Source organism: Eptesicus fuscus, chromosome 2 (assembly GCF_027574615.1).
Source record: "Eptesicus fuscus isolate TK198812 chromosome 2, DD_ASM_mEF_20220401, whole genome shotgun sequence".
Classification (NCBI taxonomy): Eukaryota; Metazoa; Chordata; class Mammalia; order Chiroptera; family Vespertilionidae; genus Eptesicus; species Eptesicus fuscus.
In genome coordinates, this window is record NC_072474.1 from 44,258,105 (window position 1) to 44,279,875 (window position 21,771).

General features: G+C 41.7%; 1 protein-coding gene and 1 non-coding gene across 3 annotated transcripts in view; one reads left to right on the plus strand and one right to left on the minus strand.

Moving 5' to 3' along the window:
* Positions 1 to 1,540: 1,540 nt before the first annotated feature.
* Positions 1,541 to 21,771, minus strand: part of NPNT (nephronectin) — an 83,484-nt gene continuing 63,253 nt past the window's right edge. For both annotated transcript variants that reach the window (XM_008150243.3, XM_028158608.2), the window contains 4 exons: positions 15,445 to 15,531; positions 14,625 to 14,723; positions 5,679 to 5,935; positions 1,541 to 4,311 (listed from right to left, as the gene is read on the minus strand). In XM_008150243.3, coding sequence (XP_008148465.2) covers positions 4,201 to 4,311; positions 5,679 to 5,935; positions 14,625 to 14,723; positions 15,445 to 15,531 — 554 coding nt within the window. In that variant the 3' untranslated portion in view covers positions 1,541 to 4,200. The remainder of the gene's footprint in view (positions 4,312 to 5,678; positions 5,936 to 14,624; positions 14,724 to 15,444; positions 15,532 to 21,771) is intronic.
* On the plus strand, positions 11,855 to 11,961 carry LOC114234679 (U6 spliceosomal RNA). The gene has a single exon (XR_003620868.2). It is a non-coding gene; the product is annotated as a U6 spliceosomal RNA (small nuclear RNA).

Below are 21,771 nucleotides of genomic sequence, written 5' to 3' on the forward strand. Positions count from 1 at the left end.
GCTTTATCTTTCTGTTCCTCAAACTAGATAATCTCAAGTGACATATCTTTGAGTTTCCTTACTAAATTTTTCGTTTTTATGATGGTACTTATTATATCCAGAACTTCTGTTCTTTTAAAATAATATTTGTCTATTTTTATATTCTCTAGTTGTTGAGACTCTAAAGTTTTTTGGGTAAAAAAAATACACCAGAACTTAGTGAATTTTTGTGGCATAGGTCTTGCAAGTATGGATTTTTAGGTCTCCCGACAGTGAATGTTAACAGAGATAAAGGCCCAGGGTCCTCGATGTACAGTTCGGCCTTGTTACTTACTAGTTAGTTGGGGCTCAGGACCAGCAACAGGGGCATCGCCTGGAGCTGGTTAGAAATGTAGAATTTAATCCCCACCCAGATCCACCAAATCAAAAGCTGCATTTTCACATGATCTCCAGATGATTTCTATGCCCTTAAAGTTTGAAAAGCAATGGGCAAAGGGCATGGAATCCACTTTCAGATCCTCAAGGTACCACACACCATTATTTTCAGAATAGCAATTTGGCATTTACTTATATGACTTTGGTAAATGCCCACCTTCTTCTTTAAATTGAAACCCCACAAAAGAAAGTCTGCTTTCTGTTGTATCCCAGAGACAACTACAAGTAAGTACTCTAAAATCTGTCAAAAAAATAATAATAAATAAAAGGAACTGGACCCTGGAATCTCATACTTATCTGCTGCCTCCAAACCCCAACTTCAAATAGGTTTCAAAAGAGGTTTATTTTAATTTTTTGTCAATTATAGTTTATTTTCAATATTATTTTATATTGGTTTCAGGTGTGCAGCACAGTGGTTAGACACTCATATACTTTATAAAGTGTTCTCCCCAATATTCCCAGTACCCTCCTGGCACCATACATAGCTATCATAATATTATTTTTAAACTTAACATATTCAAAAAACATAAGCTTTCTCAGATCTAAGAATGAGTAAGAAGGATCTCTGAGATAAGGGAACTTCCGTTTTTCTTTACCTTTTGCTTAAGGTTTGTGTTTATCCCAAACTTGTGTCCTAGCTGCTAGTATTGGAAAGAAAGAAGCCATTTAACCATATTCTCTATAATTTTGTAGGAGAACAGATTTTTAATCGTGCATCTCATTAATTTTTTTTTATAGTTTTCTCCATTAGAAAAGGTTGTTGGGAATATGAGTAAAATGTCATAAATTAATAAAATCAATACTAGTAAAAAGGCTTTTCATATAATTTACATATATTTATATATTTATTTATAGCTTATACTGTTTTTCCATAAAAAAAAAAATTGAGGCAAATGTTTACAACTAATGAGATATAAGAAAACCAAAGTAATTTGCTAAGGTAGGACATGTGTTATATGAACTGATTACTTTCCCTGTCCATGTTGCTGGATAATGACCTCATATTTTATAACCTAGAAAGCATAATAATGTGGGCAATTATCTTTGTCCCCAATCAGGCAAGCAGTAAATATTCTCCCAATAAAAAATAACTCAAAACAATAAGAAATAAACAACCGGTATTATTAACAGTGTTTTTATTTACAAAGAATTATTTTTATTTGGCTGTTTGGAAAACCACTAACATTTTTTCACTTTAGAAAACATTAAATAATAAACAAGATGTTATACAGTACTTTGGATAACTTCTTCCATCAGTTTAGTGCAATGCATTATTGGCACCTAAAAGTGAAATTTTCAATTATTTTCCCCTTTCATCTTCAGTTGTGCAGTTATATGACCCAAAAGGAAAAGAATCATTAAGAAGAGCTCTAAGGCCATATTTGCTGGCCCCTACTCAAAGGCTCACTGATTTACCCTCCCCTGCTGCCCCGCCTCCATCAAGTTCAATGACAAAAGGTATTACAGGTGTACTATAATAGGCATACTATTATACCTATTGTTCAAAAAACCCATTACCATTGTGGAACTTGGGAGATTCAATTGATAAAGAGAAAGTGAATTATACAAGTTAGGTGAAGGAAAAGGCCTGGCAGTTGTGTTGGGCATGTGCTCTGTATCAGTAGCCAAGCTAAGCTGTCACACACATTGCAGAGAGAGTGCACCAGTTAAAGTCTCTGTAAACTGTGTTCTTTGCTATGGTCTTTCAAAATCTGAAGTATCAGCCACTGAGCAAGTGAAAGGGTTATACCATTTTCAAGAAAAAAACAAAACACATTAGGACACAGAAATATTAAAACATCTGCCTATTATACTCTCTTTTTGGAATAAAATATATATACCTATATATATGGGTTTTTTTGTTTGTTTGTTTTAATACTGCTAGGTTTGCCATAAAGGGAAAGCTCAGCATTTGGTGGGCTTGTCCCCTTTTGATTCCTCTCCATTGGAAGCCAAAGAGGGAAATGCCTAAATTAAACGCTGGCCTAGTCCAAATTACTTCGTCTGGAGATTTTCACTACACAGTAATAGGAGCAAAACATATTTTGGGAGATTGTGTAATCTATTACTCTTTCTTAAACATCCTTAACCACCTTAAATAGACAAAGTTTCATCTAATTTTTTAAAAGCCTCCAAGATAGAGACACTCCTTTATAAGGGATTTTCAGATTCTATTTTAACAACTGTCCCTGCCAGAAAGTGCTCCCTCATACTCTGGTCTAAGCCTGCTTCCTCTTATTCTATTCTTAGTGCATGCAGAGAACAGCTGGCCACCATCCTCTCTGCACCAACCCTTCATGCACTGGGAAACCAGCAATGGTTTGCCCCTCAGTCTTCTCTTCTCCAGGCTGAATAATCCCAGTTCCTTTAATTTTTCATCACAGATCTTTTTTTCCAACCCTTTAATCATATTTGTGATTCCTGGCAAAAACAGCAGAAAATATTTTGATTACTTAATCAGAAGTGAGGACAAGTCTCAGTAGTAAGCTGCATTTTAAAAATGATATTCTTTTTAATATAAAGTTAAAAAAATGCAAGGAGGAAATATGTTAGTTGAGGGTCCTTAGATCTCAGAATTCCAATCCTGTCCCGTTGCTCCAGTGCGTGAGTCCTATTCCAACACATTCCATACCTCAAAGCCTCCATACCCATGCTGACATGGTAGCACATAAGCTGTGAGCTAGCCCTGCCTCTGTTTATACTGATTTAAAAATTAGTATGAAATCTATTCCAGGGGAGCTGCTCCCAGGCTTCTCCTCAGCCTGCTTCCATAAACAGAATCCTTCCTCTGAAACAGCCGGGACTTTCTCCAAGGTCTTGCAGATTAGCAAAGAGAACCGAGTTATTCTGGGGAAGCCTCCGGCTTTTAAGTGTAGTGAGAAACAGTGCGGGTTGCACTGGTATATGCTAATGGCAGCTTCCTGTCCATCTAAATGGTTTCCTCTCCTTTGTAGGGATCAAACGCAAGGTATTTAAAACATTCACCCCTCCACGGCCACAACCTGACGCCATTCCCAAATTTCTCTTGCTACCGATAAAAGGTCATAGGACTGGACAACATGTCACCGTGTATTTTTAATTCAAGAGATCACAAGCTGCCTTTTCCCTTGCAACTGGAAGTCTGTAAATATCAGGAACACGCAACTGCGTCACATCAACAGCACATTTACACAAAACACAATACCACTATCGAGGAACTACGTGCCCACTTTACATAATTGTCTTTAAAAGAAAAATACAGATAACAAGAATAAATGCATCTTGCTATGTTACACACCCTTCTTTCATAAAGTGAATGGCAGTGAGAGAGTTCAGGTCAGGCCAGAGCTAACGGTGAAGAGGAGAAACAAAGTTCGCAAGCACATGGTACAGCGTATCTTGGGGGAAGTCAATACTACTCGTGGCACAACACTGAAGAGATAACAGAATGGCCATCTGCACACATTTCTTTTGAAAATGTCTCCCGTACTTTGCTACAAGGAACACCTTGTCACCAGGATGAAGGATGGCGTAGGTCACCCGTGCTGAAGGCCAGTTCCTAAAAGAGCCACGGGATGTAGGCAGCACCCACAGACAGCTTGCGTGTGTCTAACAAATGCCCCTTCTGTTTCAAAGGGAGTGTCACTGTCCATTGGCATTGCACAAAAGCAGGCCAACAAGATGGGGGTCAACAACCAGACTTTCTCTGACCCACTGACCCACGCGTCTCCTAGGCCTGATAGAAGGGAGGAGAAGACAGGCGGTGAAGATTAGAAGAGGAGGAGAGAGCAACATAGGAGTCCATTGCTAGTTGCGGAGTTGCTGGCGCTCTTCATAGCAGTGGCCTCTTTTCAAGCTCACATCATCCAGTCCAATCTCCCCGGTGTGACCACGCCTCTTTTCGCCTTTGAAGATGACCTAGGGAGAGAACGCACACACTGGTCAAGCCTCCTCTGCCCTTCCCCAGGCCTGCTCATTCGGCAGAATGAAGGCGAACTTCCCCCCGTTCTAAACAGTGAACTTAACAGAAGGAAAGACTAGAGAACAGTGTCTCCTGAGGCCTGCATTCTGGTAGAAACGGAAAGCCCCAGGAAACTGTTCATCAGACCACGTGACTCAGAACCAGCTGCCCTTTAAAAGCCACACTACACTACAGGCTGCTTCTGTCAATGATTACCTAGGTCAGAAGTCAAAAGACTGATGGCATGCAGAGGTGCAGACGTACAGCCACAGTAAAGACCACCGCCACGCAGCCTCCTCTGATGCTGCCGAGCTCCTCCACGGGGCTCAGACGGCCTGGCTGCCAAATGGAATAGAAGCCAACGCCACAACCCATCAGAGCATGGTTCTACTTGCGCACAAACCAAGAACTTCCACTATTCTTGTATTTTGCCTTGGATAGCATCCTTGCTCCATTTCAAAACAAATGAAACCTGTCTATGCTGTGATTTGAAATGATTTATCTTTTTATTTCTCTTAAAAATACATATGAACATATATTAAGAAAAATTTTAAGAAAAAATCAGAGTAACATACAATTTAAGACTCTGGTAAAAGCTGTATGAATGGAGCCTACCTTTTCTTTCTAAAAAGAGTTTACAGAAACTATACCTACCAGCACAGATGCAGAACCTCCTCATAGGAACAGTTTTAGAAGCAGCAATGTAAAGAAGACACGTCCCAAATAAGTTATTTTGGTGAGGTGTTACAGATCACCTCATTGCTACATGTGACTTGGTTACTTAGGATAAAAGTTATATATTCAATCAAGCTTTCCCACATCCTGTCCTGAGCAGAACAATATCTTTCAAGTCTATTGCTCTGGGTCCCACCCAAAGCTGCTTAACTATGCTCTCTCAGGCAAAGAGGGAAAAATGGATTTTAAAGAAACATTCTGGAGAAAAGCACTCTAGGGTAACTCATGGTGGTCAGCGTTTGAAGTATAAGGAAGGAAAGGAAAAGCAAGAAGAGTTAAGCTCAGCACCCCTGCCTTTTGAAGTTTCTCTTGATTAACATTTTTACTTTAATTACTCATTTTCTTCAATAAAAGTAGGGGATCTACCCTAGGGTGGGGAGAGTGGTGGTGCTCATAGGTTATAATGAAGAATGTAATAAGAAGCAAAAAGTGATTCAAGAAAGAGGCAAGGAATGGAGTTGTCATGCCCAGAAAAACAAAACACACGAAACTGTCTGAGCCTGAGTTACTAAGAAGAACAATTCGGACCCCAGGGTTCTCCTATGAAAGGAAAACCTCCCAGGTCCACGTCCTTTGCGGCTCTACTTACGCTCTTGATGTCAGCCCCTCGCAGGGTGATCTGTGTTTGCCTCCAGCCATGGCCACCATTTCTTCCCCACAGGGCTGCTCCGTGGGCCCCCAGTTTTCTCACGAACACCTGGAGCGCGCCCGAGTGCAGCCCAGTGACCCAGTGCCTGAAGGACAGGCACAGGTCCCCTGAATGCATGAGGCGGCCCAGCGGCAGCACCAGGCGAGCGGCTTTCCCCCCGGGGCCCTTGGCTGCGGAGACTGCCAGGTACTGTCCACCTGCAATGGGAAAGCAGGGCCGTGTGTGTACGTGTGACATCCCTTTCTAGCACAAACAGTACGGACAGTTTGAATCCACTTCAAAGTCATTTGTAAAGAATCCCCGGTTATTGCAGGAGAAAACGATGACTTATTTCTAGGCCTGTCTCAGATTCCATGGTTTTGTGTTTACAGAAAACGCTCGCCCATGGTGCTCACGGAGAGGACAAGTTATGCCAAGGACACACAAGAATAAATAATCCTAACGCTGTGACTACTTCCAGTGGAAGAGGATCAGACACACACAGGCATGCACAAACACACACCCTTTCACCACCTCCTGGTCCTCCTCAGGTTATGATTATGTTGTCAAGCTGGCTGGCTGATTAGGTGGTTGACGCAAGTTGCCAGGGAGAATTTTTCTACATGGATAATTAACCTCCGGGCAGTAGAGCAGATGTGGTTTAAAGGGCATTAAATCTGTTTATTATCTCTTCTCCCTATTTTTATTTATTTATTAACTCTAGAGAGAAAACAGCCCTTTAACGATGCCAGAGCTTGCCCTGGCCAGTGTGGCTCAGTAGGTTGAGCATTATCCTGTGCACCAAGAGGTCATCGGTTTGATTCCCAGTCAGGGCACATGCCCAGGGTTGCGGGCTTGATTCCCCTGGGGGGCTGTGCAGGAGGCAGTGGGCCAATGTTTCTCTGTCTCACTGATATTTCTTCTCTCCCTCTCCCTTCCTCTCTAAAGTCAATCCTATATAATAAAAGGCTAATATGCAAATCAACCAAATGGCAGAACAACTGGTCTCTATGACACGCACTGACCACCAGGGGGCAGATGCTCAATACAGGAGCTGCCCCCTGATGGTCAGTGTGCTCCGAAGCGGGGCTCACAGCTGGCGAGCACAGCGGCAGTGGCACGAGCCTCTCCCACCTCCGCAGCAGCACTAAGGATGTCTGACTGACAGTTCTCCCTGTGGGGAGCGGGCCTAAGCCGTCAGTCAGACATCTCCCAAGGGCTCCCAGACTGCTAAACAGCACAGGCCAGGCTGAGGGACCACCCCCTCCAGTGCATGAATTTTGTGCACCAGGCCTCTAGTAAAAACATATTTAAAACAAAACTAAACAAAACAACAACAAAAAGCCAGGGCTTGCTATACTTCTCACACTGGAGTGCAGCTCACCCCACGAGGTGATTGTGGAAACCCTCCACTTCCTGAAACATCAGCTTTATTTAAAGATAAGCAGTTTACAATGTGTTATATAATAAGAAATATATAATAAGTAGAATGTAATATGTAAATTTCTTATTACATATACATGAACACAAAGTGTTAATAAAAGCTGTCACTTTGGACGGACACTTTGTCCTCACATCCCTGGGGCCATAGAGCGTGCCTCCCCATTGTTAAAGGGATTGCAATTAGGGGGAAAAGTTTGAGCAGCAGTGAGTGGGGGGAAGCTGCTTCTCAAGAGAGGGAAAGTTACAAGTCGTATCTGAAGCTCCATCCAAGTACAAATGACATCCCTCTCAGGCTGCTTAATTGGAGCCAACTGAAAACACACTGTGTTTCAGCACCGATTTACACACAGGAAACGGTGGTGTGAATGCTGAACACATGTGTCTACTTTGGTAGAAACCCCACTTATTTTTCAATGAAAAGACAACCACTTATTTTTATGCTTAATCTGTATCAGAGATGCTGGAGTTAGGGGTGTCCTCCTATTTGTCAAGTGACTGCTCCTCTCCCACGTGCTCTCTGAGCAGTGGGGGGACCAGCAGGGGATGTCTGGGCCCGTACTCTGTACCAGGCTGTGCTGAGTGCTCCGGGGGCACCTCATGAACCCTGAAGGCTGGTTTTACCGATGCAGAGTTAGGGCTTTGAGGTGAGGTCCCCCAAGGTGTCACCCAGTGAGGGGCAGAGTGAAGGTTTGAGTTCAGAACTGTCTGACCCCCGTATCCAGCACGTGCTGCCCTCAGGTTGGATCACTGGCGTGCCTGCTTCTCTCCCCCGGGAGATGGCAGAACCCATCGCAGCGCCAAACCACCCCAGGGCATCCCTAGCACAAGGCAGAGGGGTAATGCCAGCTGTTGAATAAGTGATATTGTACGAAGACAGAAGGAAAAAACCTGCAAAGAAATGGGTCCTTGAGTCATATACTTGACCCACCACCAACAAACACAATTTCTTACCCTCCGTCCACCCCCGCCGCCCCCATTAATCCAAATGATATTTTAGGCCAAAATATTTAGATGGATTTTAAATGTCTCCCCGTAAGTCAGCTTTTGAATCGTCACAGGTAGGTTGCTTAAGACTAAGATATAAGGTTATTACAGTTAAACCTGCAAGTTTTAAGAAAACAAGGATTATCTTAAGACTCTGTGGAATGTATACTAACATGACTGCCAGACGCCGCCTGCGAATAAGACAACCTAACCAACCAAGGCAGCCTAATAAGAGTCAAATAATCCTTTCTAGAGGCACTTAAAACCCTGTCGTGTTAAATATGAGCAGAACTACCGTTGCTCTCCCTCCGTGGAGCTGCTCTGTGAACATTTTGCAGTGTTATAACTTATGTTTTTTTCACAAATATATCAGCCATTTTTCTATGACAAATACAGACATTTTTCATAGCTGTATGTCATTAATAACTTAGCCAGTTTTTTACTGAAGAGCATTTAAGTTGTTTCCAGATTTTCACACTTAAGATAATACTATAAAGTAGTAAGACAAGCAAAAAAAATAAAAATTGGTGACACATGAAATAGGACTAAGTTTTCTTTTCACATAAAGAGCTTAAAAATCAATAATAAAAAAAAACACAAAAGAAAAATAAAAAGCATCTCAGAAAAAAAGACTTTTAAAAAATGTGAAAAAATGGCCAGCTTTTCACAATAAAATAAACATTCAAATGAGATGACTTTCTACCAATAAGCCTGGAAAAGGTTTTAAAAAGTAGTTTAATAAGATCTGTGTTGGGAGTGGTCCTTAAATATTGTTTGGGGGAGTATAAATTGCTATAACCCGTATGAAGGGCAACTCAGTAAAATCTATCAAAATTCAAAATCCAAGTTCCCTTTGATTTGGCATTCCACAGCTAGGATAAGATGTATTCAAACACGTCTGAAATGATATGTGTATAAGGTTTTCACTGCAGTATTGTCTGAAAAACCGGAAGACTGGAAACAATGGAAATGTTCCTCAGTGGGTGGCTGGTTAAACACAAGGGAACATCTAAGGAATAATGGAGTAACCGTCATTAGTAAGAATGAGGGTGTTCTCTATGTTCTGATACAGGACAATCTTCAACAACAATGGCTAATGCTATTTTAATGGTAACTCGGGGACAGGCACTGCTTTAAATACGTTGAACAGATACTATTGATTATTCTCGGTTAAGTCACCTGCTCAAGGTCAGAGCTAGTAAGCTGTGGTACTGGGTTTCAGCCCAGGCATTCTGTCTTTCAAGTCCTTGTTCTTCATGTCAACTCTTAGCATAATATCCTTAAGTGACAAAAGCAAGATAAGTAACAGGGAGCTTTGTGGTTATGTGGACAACTATATCTCTGGAAAGATAACCAAGAAACTGGTTGTATCTGGGAGGGTAACTGAGAGCCAGGGCTGGAAGGCAGCTTGTATCTTCACCGTGGATTTATTTTTCCGTTTACAATATTTCAAAATAATGCTTTTTAATGCTACACCAGACATACTTGTACGTACACGCTGGCATGCCTGTTATGTATTTAAGTGAATTCCTTGCAGCTAGCAGTAGCCGACAGGGCACTGAGTCAGCCGCCTTTAACCCTTGATCCCCAGTGATCAGGGTTCCAGGAAAAGGGCCTCAGGTGCAGCCTTGACATCTATGGAGAAGGGTATGTCTTCAGGGCCACCGCTACATGCCTGCTGTGAATCACCACATCTGTTGACAGCACAACTTTCCATTCCTTAAAGCAGTGGTTCCCAACGTGGGGCATATGCCCCACAGGGGGCTATTTGATTTTTAAGGGGGGCAATTCAAGAATGAGTTATTGACATTGAATTTTTTATATTTCTTACGGTTTAGGGGCCTCATATATAGTACATCTCTATATATAAAAGCCTAAGCGACCAGCCGGCTGGTAGCTATAGTGCAGACTGACCACCAGGGGGCAGACGCTCAACCCAGGAGCAAAAATCACAGGCATGGAAACATGGAACAGACTGATGAATCTCAGAGGGGAGGGGGGAGGGCAGGAAGAGATTAAACAAAGATCGTATATGCATACTAGAGGCCCAGTGGGATCCCTCGGCCTGGCCTGCGGGGATTGGATTGAAACTGGCTCTCCAACATCCTCCAAGGGGTCCTGGATGACGAAAGGGTGCAGGCCAGGCCGAGGGACTCCACTGGTGCACGAATCCATGCACCGGGCCTCTAGTAAATATATATTGTGACATATTTATGCATTTCAGTTCTCTTATATGTTTTAAAACTTTATTTGCTATTTTTTCATATCACTTCGTATTATTTTTTTAACAAGTTCTTAGTGATTTCTTCCTCAGTACTTCAACTATCCTTTCGTTCTTTTATTTTTCTCTTTCATGGATGCCATGTTCTTTGGAAGCTTGTTTAGACCAAGTTAAAGGCCTTTTAGGCTTCTTCCATGTGAATAGGAGTTTACTTTTTGAATAATAAGAATTATATGTCACGGGGGGGGGGCGGTAATCAAGATTTTAGAGATGTTTAGGTGGGGCATGGCCAAGAAAAGGTTAGGAACCACTGCTTTAGAGGAATGTATTAATTTCACTATCTCACAATTAAGTTTAAGATTAAATGTGATAAACACAATCCAATGACCTCAAGGGAGGGCGGCTAGCAAATGCAATTATTTTACAGCTGTTTCTCAAAGTTATAAATTTATTTGAGAATTTTCTTTTCTTGGAGATATTAGCATAAAAGAATATTTGCATTTCTGGGTCTTGGATAAGAAATGCATATTTAAATCAGTCCTAACTGTGGAAATCCAAACATATGTTCCTTTTTAAATGGTATAATCTAGATAGAAACAATTTAGAAACAGCTAGCTTGGTAATTAGAGAATTCACACATAGAATTCATTAAATTGCTTATATTTATATACATACAACCTCACCTAAACATCCTAGAAGAAAAACAGCATTCTGCATTAAGAAGCTTAATTAATATTTCTCCATCAGTATTTGGTTAGAATTCCCCACCACAGCCTAAAAAGCCCATCTGCAATGCCACCTTGATATATGCCATGCACTCCTACCCTCTTCCAACCCTCTGCCCTCCTACGGTCTCCTGTCCATTTTCCAAGCTGGAGCCCCGCTGCTCACCGCTCTCCTGTGGTTACCTGGGCATTCCATTCTCAGTCAGAGGCTCTCAGAGCTGGCGTAAGAGGCTTTATAACCCAATGCTTATCCAGTGCTCAAAACATCTTGCCATACGTTACCACCGACAGAGAGCTCCTTAGACAACAGCCTGAGCTTTTAAAACAGCCCTGACTATGGGGAAGTTCTGTAGAGAGTGAGCCAAAGTCCATCTCTCTGTAGTTGTCACCTACTGATCTGACTTCCATCCCTTTGTGGTCACAGAGCAATGGTGACAGCCATTGTCCGTCAAGTACGAAGGCAGCCCTGTTCCACTGTTTCTTCTCCAGGCTAAACACTCTGGTCCCTCCCCCCGCTCTTGCACAGGCTTTGGGACCCCTGTCCATCCAGGTCTTTCTGAATTACCGACACTTATCTCTATTCTTCTCAGACCAGAAAGAACCCACCAAAATGGATTTTCCATTCTGAAAAAAAAAATAAATAAATAAACACACACACACACACACACACACACACACACACACACACACACCACACACACAAAAACACACCCATATTTCTTGGGAAATGACCCAACTTTTTGGCAGTAAAAACACAGGGTTCAGTGCTCGCTTCGGCAGTACATATACTAAAGTTGGAACGATATAGAGAAGATTAGCATGGCCCCTGCACAAGGATGACACGCAAATTTGTGAAGTGTTCCATATTAAACACACACACACACACAGGGTTCACTCACTGATTTCATCACCCACTAAAATTCTAAAGTCTTACACACTTACCGCTAAGTCACTTCTTCCCCTCCCACGGCTGCGTCACTGGTTTCTAGACCAGGAGTCCTACCTTGTATTCATCCCCATTAGATTCCACCCTCTTAAATGGGACCCGCTGGTCTAATGTTGTGGAGCTGGTGTGTCAGCACAGCTCCACACTTTCCCCTCTGGCTTCACGCCATCCAGTTTGGGAAGTATGCCTTCAATATCCACATTCAACAGCCAGTTCATCCAAGTCATTGGTGAAACCCTGGAGCAACCGCAGGAGATCACGCACACTTCCTCAGGAGCCACCAGGCCCACCCGCAGCCACCGCTGCCTTTCCATTGGTTCTGTGCTGTCACAGCCAAACCGCCATTTCCAACTTTTGTTTTTGCCTGCCATTTTAATTTCCAATCTTATCATTTTTCTTTTTGCCTGCCATTTTAATTTCCAATCTTATCATTTTTCTTTTTGCCTGCCATTTTAATTTCCAATCCTCTTCTCATTTTTCTATCAGAGGGCAAGTGGAATTTGGGTCACAAGTTTAAACATTTACCTATGAGATGAATAATAAAAAAATGTTGTAAAGTACTAAATTGGTTCTATAACATGGTATTGAAATTCTAAAAAATCAAGTCTTGTATTATCTACATAGACTATCTACGGAGATGTGTAATGAATTCTTTTGAGTTTATTTAGCATAAACTACTCTCTCCAGTGTACTTTACTTGAAAGGGTTATTCATTATGACCATGAACATGCATGGCTGCTAACAATCCTCCCTTTGGCAGCAAACGACTTCAGGTCAGCGGTCAGTTGCATCCACAGGCCTGAGGTCTGCTCATGGACCACGCACACTACCATAGGAGACGGAGGCCAGTCTGCGGGGCAGTGAGGACCCCAGAACACTGCTGGCCGTTCCGGACACTGAACTGCCCCGGAGGCTGCGTGGGCAGCACAGAGAGGTCTGGATGTGAAGTCCGTTCTTTTGCTCCGTGGACTTAGGAAGTTTATGCACACTCTGGGCCTCAGTATTCCCTTTGTGAAATAAAAACAATATTTAACCTGCTTCCCAGGGTGGATAAAAGGATATTAGACAAAATTAATGAAATGATGAATGACTCAAGCCTGTGGTAGGTATTAATTAAATGTTGGTGTCTTTCTAATTCACAGATATATGTGACATTAATAATACTAATGTTGTCCTAATAGTCATAGGGATGTGAAGTACAGCATAGGGAATATAGTCAGTAATATAATAACTGTGTATGGTGCCAGGTGAATACTTGAATTATCAGGGTGATCACTTTGTAAATTATGTAACTGTCTACCATGGCGTTATAGCCTGAAACTAATGTAAAATAATATTTGGCAACTGTAATTAAAAAATAACATTAAAAATGTATAATAATATTGCCCTGCTCACAGTTAACCTTCAATGAATGAGAGATCTAACAGGAGAGTGAGAGGGACTGCTTTGTGTGTATGCATGCACGTCGTGAAAATAATAGCTAAAAGAAATCTAAGAAACCCATTTGAATTTATAGAATATTCATATTTTTAAAAGCTTACCTCAAATTTTCGTTGTTCAATATTTGTCTAGTATTTTAATCTTAGGGGATTTAATGAAATGTTTTAGACTAATATTTTAATACCTTTCTACTCACGATGTGCATCAAGGATTAGCGCCAGAGGTATCCCCAAGGAACTTGTTAGAAAGGCATCAAAATCTACATTTTCACAAGGCCCCCAGCTGACTTGTACAAATGCTGAAGTTTGAGAATAACTGGTTTAACAGAGCATACCCTCTCTCGAGTTAACTTTTGTGTATTTTCTGTTCTTCTGTATAATACTTGGGATGGTATTTAACAACTAGGCTTTTAATTAACAACATCCTTTTTAGTTAACGATATACTTTTTCTTCACATATTGTCCCTTTCATTTCTAAATCTAGAATCAGAAATATAAAAAGAAGTCAAATTCCTCATCCTTTCATTAAGTTGACATCATCCATAAAAGATTCAATTACTGAGGGGAGGGAGAAAACCAACAATATGTAGCTTTGCTTCCTGGAACAAGACAACAAAACATCTTGCAAGTACTAAAACTTTAGATTAGTAGGAAGTGTGCAACTTAAAAGCCTATTAATTTTTCCAAGGAACTATGTCTAAATCCACCTTACTATAAGAACATTCTTTAGCGGAATAAATAATGGTAATTATAACTAATTTCTCCAGCATCTAAGTTAGAGTGACATTTTTTCAGAGAGGTATTCACAACTTCACAGAAATTTCAGGCTCCTTCAACTATGTCTCAAATCTTAAAAAAGTGAAAAACTGCATGGCTGATGTACTTCTTTTATGCTTGGGAATGGGGCACAACAAGTAAATTGAAAATTATAAGTTAGAATAAGCCCATGTGTTTTATTTACCAAGCCTTTTAATGAACTACTCGCCCTCCCATAATATAATTCTAGTTGACAGCTAGCAAATGGACTATGAATGCTGGACATGATCTCTCTTTACCTCTTAGGGATGTGCTACAGTGCCCTTGACTAGCAGAGCTGGGCCTTCCAAGGGGATCAACCGGAAATGGGTCCTAGAGCTAAACTGGGCTTACCTGCTGGATCCCTCACTGGTTCCCAGTGCAAGTCACTGTCTTTCTCCCTGATCCATCCACAAAGCCCATGGTCAAAACTGCAACTATGTATCAGGACACCTGCAAGGAAATGACCAGAAAGACAAATAAACCACAATGCACAACAGAAACGCACTTGTTAACAAGGTTATCGGTACAAGTGTTCTCTCCCATCTGCACTTCACTAACCCACCAGAACTTCTCTCCAGGAGAGCAAAAGGGAATCACATGAAACCCTTCTCAGCACAATTGTGCCTGTGTGCTCAGCTATAAAAACACAGCACACAAATGTTGCCAATTATGACCTTTTACATCAGTGGTTCTCAACCTTTCTAATGCCGCGACCCTTTAATACAGTTCCTCATGTTGTGGTGACCCCCAACCATAAAATTATTTTCGTTGCTACTTCATAACTGTAATTTTGCTACTATTATGAATCGTAAGGTAAATATCTGTGTTTTCCGATGGTCTTAAGCGACCCTGCTAGCAGTTCTCAACCTGTGGCTCAATTACTTGTGCCAACTGATATAACAGCAGAGGAAACCAAGTTGGGGAAAAAAAAGGATCTATAATTTTCCTAGGTGTAACCTAATAATCTATAATTTAAAAATTATTTTCATGAAATGGAGGAAAACAATAAAATGTCATTATAACAGTAGTAAGAATATAAGTGTCTTGGGGTGGTAAATACACCATACAATATACAGGTGATATGTTGTAGAATTGTACACCTGAAACCTATATAATTTTATTAACCAATGTCAGCCCAATAAATTCAATTTTAAATAAAATAAGTATCTACCTGGATCATCCTTTGCTTCATCATCTGCACTGACTCCTCTTTCAATTTCAAATATTTCAAACAAATCATTTGAAGGGTGCCGTGGAACTGTGTGAGAGAGAGAGAGAGAGAGAGGTTTTGATAAAAGGGCAATGCCTTTAACAAGGGGCAGGGGAGAAAGACCTGGGCATCCACTCATCTGGAAGAACCCCAACTTTTCATTACACTTCACGTGAAGATTCAGGAAGTTTGTTCTGCAGTGATGTATACTGTAACATTTATCTGTGTGCAAATAAAAACTGGTTTTCACAAGTTTTTAAATTTCAACACAAAAACACATTCAAAGGTTTTCATCTGGAAAATACATTTTACTAGTAAAAGAGCTACTAATTTCGAGTAAAATATTCATCTCCATGAAATTCAAAATTGTGTCTATAAAAGATACACTGTGAACGCTAGGTTGAGGATGTTTTGATGGAAATGCCTGCCAGGGGGGTGAGTGGTTTGGTTTTCTAACCACAGCACCCACTGCCCTCCATGAGCTCTGCACACTGGTGCAGGCTCATCTGGACTTCTTACCAGGGCTGGCCTTGCTTAGGCGGGGGCCCTGGCTCCTTTAAGATAAAATCCAAAGGCCTTGGTGCAGCATTCACAGCTCCTTCTTCCCCCCACCCCACCCCACAGTGCCCAAACATGCCATTCATTTTCAGTCTCTGACTGTCCCGAGCTTGGGAGGCTCTTCCTGCTAATTAACCTGCCAAACTTCCCTCTTCCTTCATTGCCCAGTGTAAATACCTTCCTTCATTGCCCAGTGTAAATATCACTGCCTGGGTGAAAACTTTCATGCCCCGGGCAAATTAAATCCCCCCCCGCCCCCCTGTAGTTCAGACTCCTCTTTCTACACCTCTATTCCATTTTTTTCATAGACTTGCAGTTATTTACACACACATGTGTGTGTCTGTCCCTCTGCTAATCTCTGAGGTCCTGAAGGACATCAATCATGTCTTATTCATGCGGCATTTCCGGGGCCTGACCTGGTGACAGGCACTCAGTAAGTGTTTACTGAACAAATGTGAAGATCTTGTCAAGAAACCCATGCACTCTGTCAACTCTCCCTCACTGAAACAAGTGGGACAGAGCTTAATTACCCACTTCTAAAAACATGGATTCATTTAAATAATTAGTTGCTTGTTCTTTTAACGTGTATTTGATTACCGCCCATATGCCAAGCACTGTGGGCGGCCACGCCGGCAGGGAGAAAGGGGTGAGTCAGTTCAACAAGGACCTGGCCCTCATGGAGCCTGCACTCGAATGAGAGAGGCAGAGAAGACTCGAAGACCAATGAGTACCACAATTCTCAGCGTTGGAAAGGGCCAGGAAGGAAAACACCCGATGACGTCATGGAGAGTGACAGGTGGGAATGGGGGTGTGGGAATGGGGGTGGTGGTGGAGGGGAATTCTTGGCCAAAGACCAGAGAATACTCCCTTTTCTTTGACAGAATTTAAATTAATTAGCTCTATTTTTACAAGGCAGGGAGTGAAAGATGTAGAACACCAGGGAACACACATTAGTCAAAAGGGTTCTTTTTTGACAATGTTCCTATTATTTTTAGCAACAGTTTCAAAAATTAATAATCTCATAATATTTACACTGATTTTCTAAAAGCTTATTGCTTTGATTTTTTTCTCTGTTTGTTTCAAAAGCCAGACAGTAAATCGCCCTCACCTTCTGCCTCACACACTCACATATAAGCAGCCTGTGAAGAATAAAGAAGAGAAGCTAGTTCACAGGCAAGCTCTAGGGACACTACCTGATCACAGGTGCTCTGGGGTGAGGCAAATGCCCTCCCTCTTGTACACCCAGATGACTGACAGCAATGACACCCAATTATAGTGTTCCTTTCCTTGTTGAGGCTCTGAGGAGGAGACTGTCCACTAGAAATACTACAAAGTTGTAGGCAATCACAATTCATTTCTCATGACAGAGAAAGTTAGAAAAAACTCTATTAAGACCATCATTTCTTTGTTCCCTTAATCTTGTTGTAACTTATACAAATTATCTCTGGATTGGAATAGCTCCAGTCTTAAGGTACCATATTTTAGGGGCATTCTGATGGTTTGTCAGCTCCCTTTTTTCCAGATGAAGGACTGTCAGATGGCAAGAAGTCTAGGTGGACGGGGGAGGACCGCTCCAAGGTTTCCTGGTGCAAGAGGACTGCTTTACGAAGGGGGATCAAGGAGGGCCTCTCTGAGGAAGCACCATTTGGATGGATAGGGGAAGAACATGAAGCCTTCCAAGCAAAGTGTTGGAGTAGGAGAAGAGGGAGCATTTCAGGCCTCAAGTACAAAAAAAAAGCGCTCAGAATAGTTGGAGAAAGGTGTTCTCAGTGGCTAGAGGATGCTGAGAGACAGAGCAAGTGGTCTGGGATGAGGCAGAAGAGAAAGGAAAGGACCAGATCACACATTTGGAAAACAGCAACCCAGAGAATTAGTCATCCAACAACTTGCTCCATGTCAGATGGTTCATTAGTATCTTCAGCACTGGGTTTCCAAGAGCTATTCAATTCAGCAGCGGCTGATCACACACACCTTTATTTTCATTCACTGGGAAACGTTCCAAGGATGTAGAGACCTGAAGTGCTCGGCAGCTATTAGTTCTTACAGTGGCGTGCGCTCTGCTCTGTGACTCTGCCACAGTATTTAACTCTCCTTCCTCACACACCGCAGTCTGGACTGCTAACAGCGTCCCACTGCTGTGCCAAGAGAAGGTACACTACCCATTCCCTGGTGTAGTTTACCGTTTCGGTAAAAATACTAAGTGAAACAAGCAGTGAGGGGAAAAAATCAAGCAGTATGATCTCAACTATGGTCAAGAGAAATGAATGAACAAACCAAAAATTTGGACTAGAAAAAAAAATGGTAAAAAATACACCGTGGTGGTCTGATTATCAGAAAGAAAATAATCGTGGTGGTCTGATTATCGGAAAGAAAAGTGTTATTTTCTCATTTGTTGGTTTGCAATTCTAAATCTTTAAGGTTGTTTATAAAATGAATTTCAATTAGGAAAAAAAACTTACTTAAAACATTGAAAGAAAGGAGACTTCTATCAGAACACATACAGGCCCGACCTCATGGCAACTATGTCTGTTACTTGTGTTTTGTCTGCTCAGAGGACTCTGAACAGAATCTTAATACCTGTTGTTAAATATGAGACTATGAAATTGAAATGTATGTGTGTAATTTAAATATATTCTTTGATTTATAGAGCTAGTGTAATCACTGCAGAAAATGTTAATTAAAATAAATGACTAGCCATGCCCCAAAACACAAAGGATAACCAAGAAAGATGCTAATACATGATCTTCCTAATTATCCTTCCCTGCATCATATTTGGGCTAACAGTCAACTTAAATATATATAAACAAATATCAACTATTCTCTGTAGCTGAACCATTAATTCTCAAAATTAGAATGGTATGATTTTAGAGATAGAAAAGGATCAGAGAAATCTAACAATACCATTCCTCTAGCATCTTTTCGTCCATCCTCCCCCCTCTATTCCATCCACATGCTAATGCAATCAATCAAGGAAGTGAGCATCCACTGGGTCCCCGGTGCTGGGCTAAGAGCTTGTTGTGAAGCGAAGAGCATGCTTTTGCCTTCAGAGGATCTACCGTCCAGATGTAAAGACAGACACCTAACAATTTCCCCAGGTAATGAGTGCTTTTAAAAGTGAGGTAGAGGAAGCTCTGTGAGCATGGGGGGTGAGAAGAAAGGGGGGCTAGCAGGAGGAGGACGGATGAGTGAAAACCTCCGAGAGGTGATGCCTATACCAGGATGAGTTCCTGTGAGCTGGCACCCTAAAGAATGAAGGTGTGTGGGACTGAATGCTCATTAGAGCTGGAGAGCTCACAGGGGAAGAAGGGTACCACAGGAATGAAGCTGGAGATGCAGGCAGACTATGCAGGGCCTTTTAAAGCTCCGTAAAGATTTGGGACTGTATTCTGGTAGAAACCGGGAGCCTCTGGAAGACTTTTACACAGGAGTGCCAAGATGAGGTCCACCATTCTGGCTGCAGCATGTGGAACGAACAGGGGGAGAGGATGTCAGAGGGCAGTTAAGACCAACATTAACTAAAGAATTCATCTTGAAAACATTTCCTCAACATTTTCCTTCCATTGGTCAATGTTTCACCTACTCAAAATATCCCATGCCCATTGCTTCTTACAACCTTCTGTCTGAACTAAAAGAAAGGAGGTGTCCAGGCATGGGAGGAAGGAGCCAGGTGGATCAAGACCCGGTGGGACTGGGTTTAGGGGTCCAGGATGCTTCCTTAACGCCTGGGGAGCCCTGAGGCCTGTGAGAGGATCAGCCACACAAATCATCAGGAAACTTCTTAAAAAGGAAGTCTGACCCACTGTTTTCTATTAAACATATTTTCCCCAGGAATATGATAATTTTAATATATAGCATGAGTTCATAAATGAGGTCTCCCAGATAGTCAATTGTATATTTTACCCAAAAAGCACTAAGAGTAAGCACAGTGGAGTAAGTGTAAATATTGTCATACACAACTCCCATGGCCAGCCCTCTCCCAAAGGGTAACTACAACAAAGTGTAAGCCATAGTTAGTAAAGGTAGATCTGCAAATTCTGTTTAGTGCTTCGGTGGCTCCCCTGACATGACCCAGGCCGGTTCTGGCATTTTTTGTTGAACTAAAAGGGTCAAGATAACAATGTCTGAAATTCTACCCTTGTAGGTTTAGTTCATTGAAGGAGAATGGCGCACATGGAACTTTCCTAATGTTCTGAAGGCTTGTTCTGGTGGCAAAAACTGGGCATTTTTAGAGACTACAGTATAGGGGTGAATGACAAGGATTTTATGAGGCAGCCTCTCCTCCCCTCCCCTCCTCTCCCACCTCACCCCACCTCTTTTCCCTCTGCCCCTCCCTCCCCTCAATCTGCATTACAGTTTTAAATGACCAAAGAGAAGCAAACACAAGGATTGGAAACAAGTTTCTAAAATTTCCTTAACCACTTTAGAGAAAATTCTTTGCTACCACCTGATTACAAGGGAAAAAGGAGAGGGTTGCTGGGCTCCACAGAAATAAGTTCTTGTTTGCCAGAGCTTTCATCCCACAGGAAGAATCTAAAAAGTTCACAAGACACCTCTGGGGGAAAGGTACATAGCAGAGCTGGGAAAATTAAATCTCTGGTGAAAGGTGGAACACAGACACAGCTACTCAATAATAAGCCCAGTTTTTGTGACTCACCTATTTCTCCTTTAAATCAAGTTTCAGAACAACTTCACCACTGCCCAGGAGAACAGGAACAGGATGTCTGAAAGATGGTTCCTCTGTAGGTGTGACCACATGGATGGTAATACAACTTTTCCAGATTAAGAGTACTTCACAGGTTTTGTGCTCTTTCTCTCTTCTAAGCCAAAAGAACCCCTAAAAGTTAGGCTCTGTCAGGACTGATTCCCGCACACCTGAACCCCAACAGGTCTGCTGGGACCTGGTGCAGCATGATCACCTGGGGGGGTCACAGAAGCCCATGGACTGTGGGAGACAGGTGTCAATTCCCTAGGCCAGTGGTCGGCAAACTGAGGCTCGCGAGCCACATGCGGCTTTTTGGCCCCTTGAGTTTTTAGCAAAGGCCAGCTTAGGAGTACCCTAATTAAGTTAATAACAATGTACCTACTTATATAGTTTAAGTTTAAAAAATTTGGCTCAAAAGAAATTTCAATCGTTATACTGTTGATATTTGGCTCTGTTGACTAATGAGTTTGCCGACCACTGCCCAAGGCCAAAATAATCACTTTAAAGGAAGAAAGGGAGCTTTTATTTCTGATATTTGTCAGACCCATCATGTAAATTTCCCTTGTAGACCTTGTCTCTGAAAAGGCTATTTGCACAGCAAAGCAGTTAAGGCAAAGCTGTCTCTAACATTACAACTGTTCAACCAGGTACTATCACACCTAAACAAAACAGGAGAGTAATTATTTGGTCACAGGAAAGCATATATGAAGTCGCAGTTTTCTATTTTCATTTTGTCTGTTCACCTAATAGGCTGCACTTGCAAATCAACTTGTTTCAAAGGGATCTGGTTAGCCAAAAATAACATTAAAATTGTAATGAACCATAACAGAAAGCATCAGAAAAATATAAACATTGAGGGCCAGAACACAAAATGGGGCTGTATTTTTCTGAGGTAAGTAGGCAATGCTATCATTACCATATAAATGAATTCATTTTTTAAAGAAAATCTGATTTCTGCCTTTGGTCACAGTCGCCAAGGACTCAATTTATACTTTCCAGAGAGAACTATTTTTTTTTTCTTCACCAGA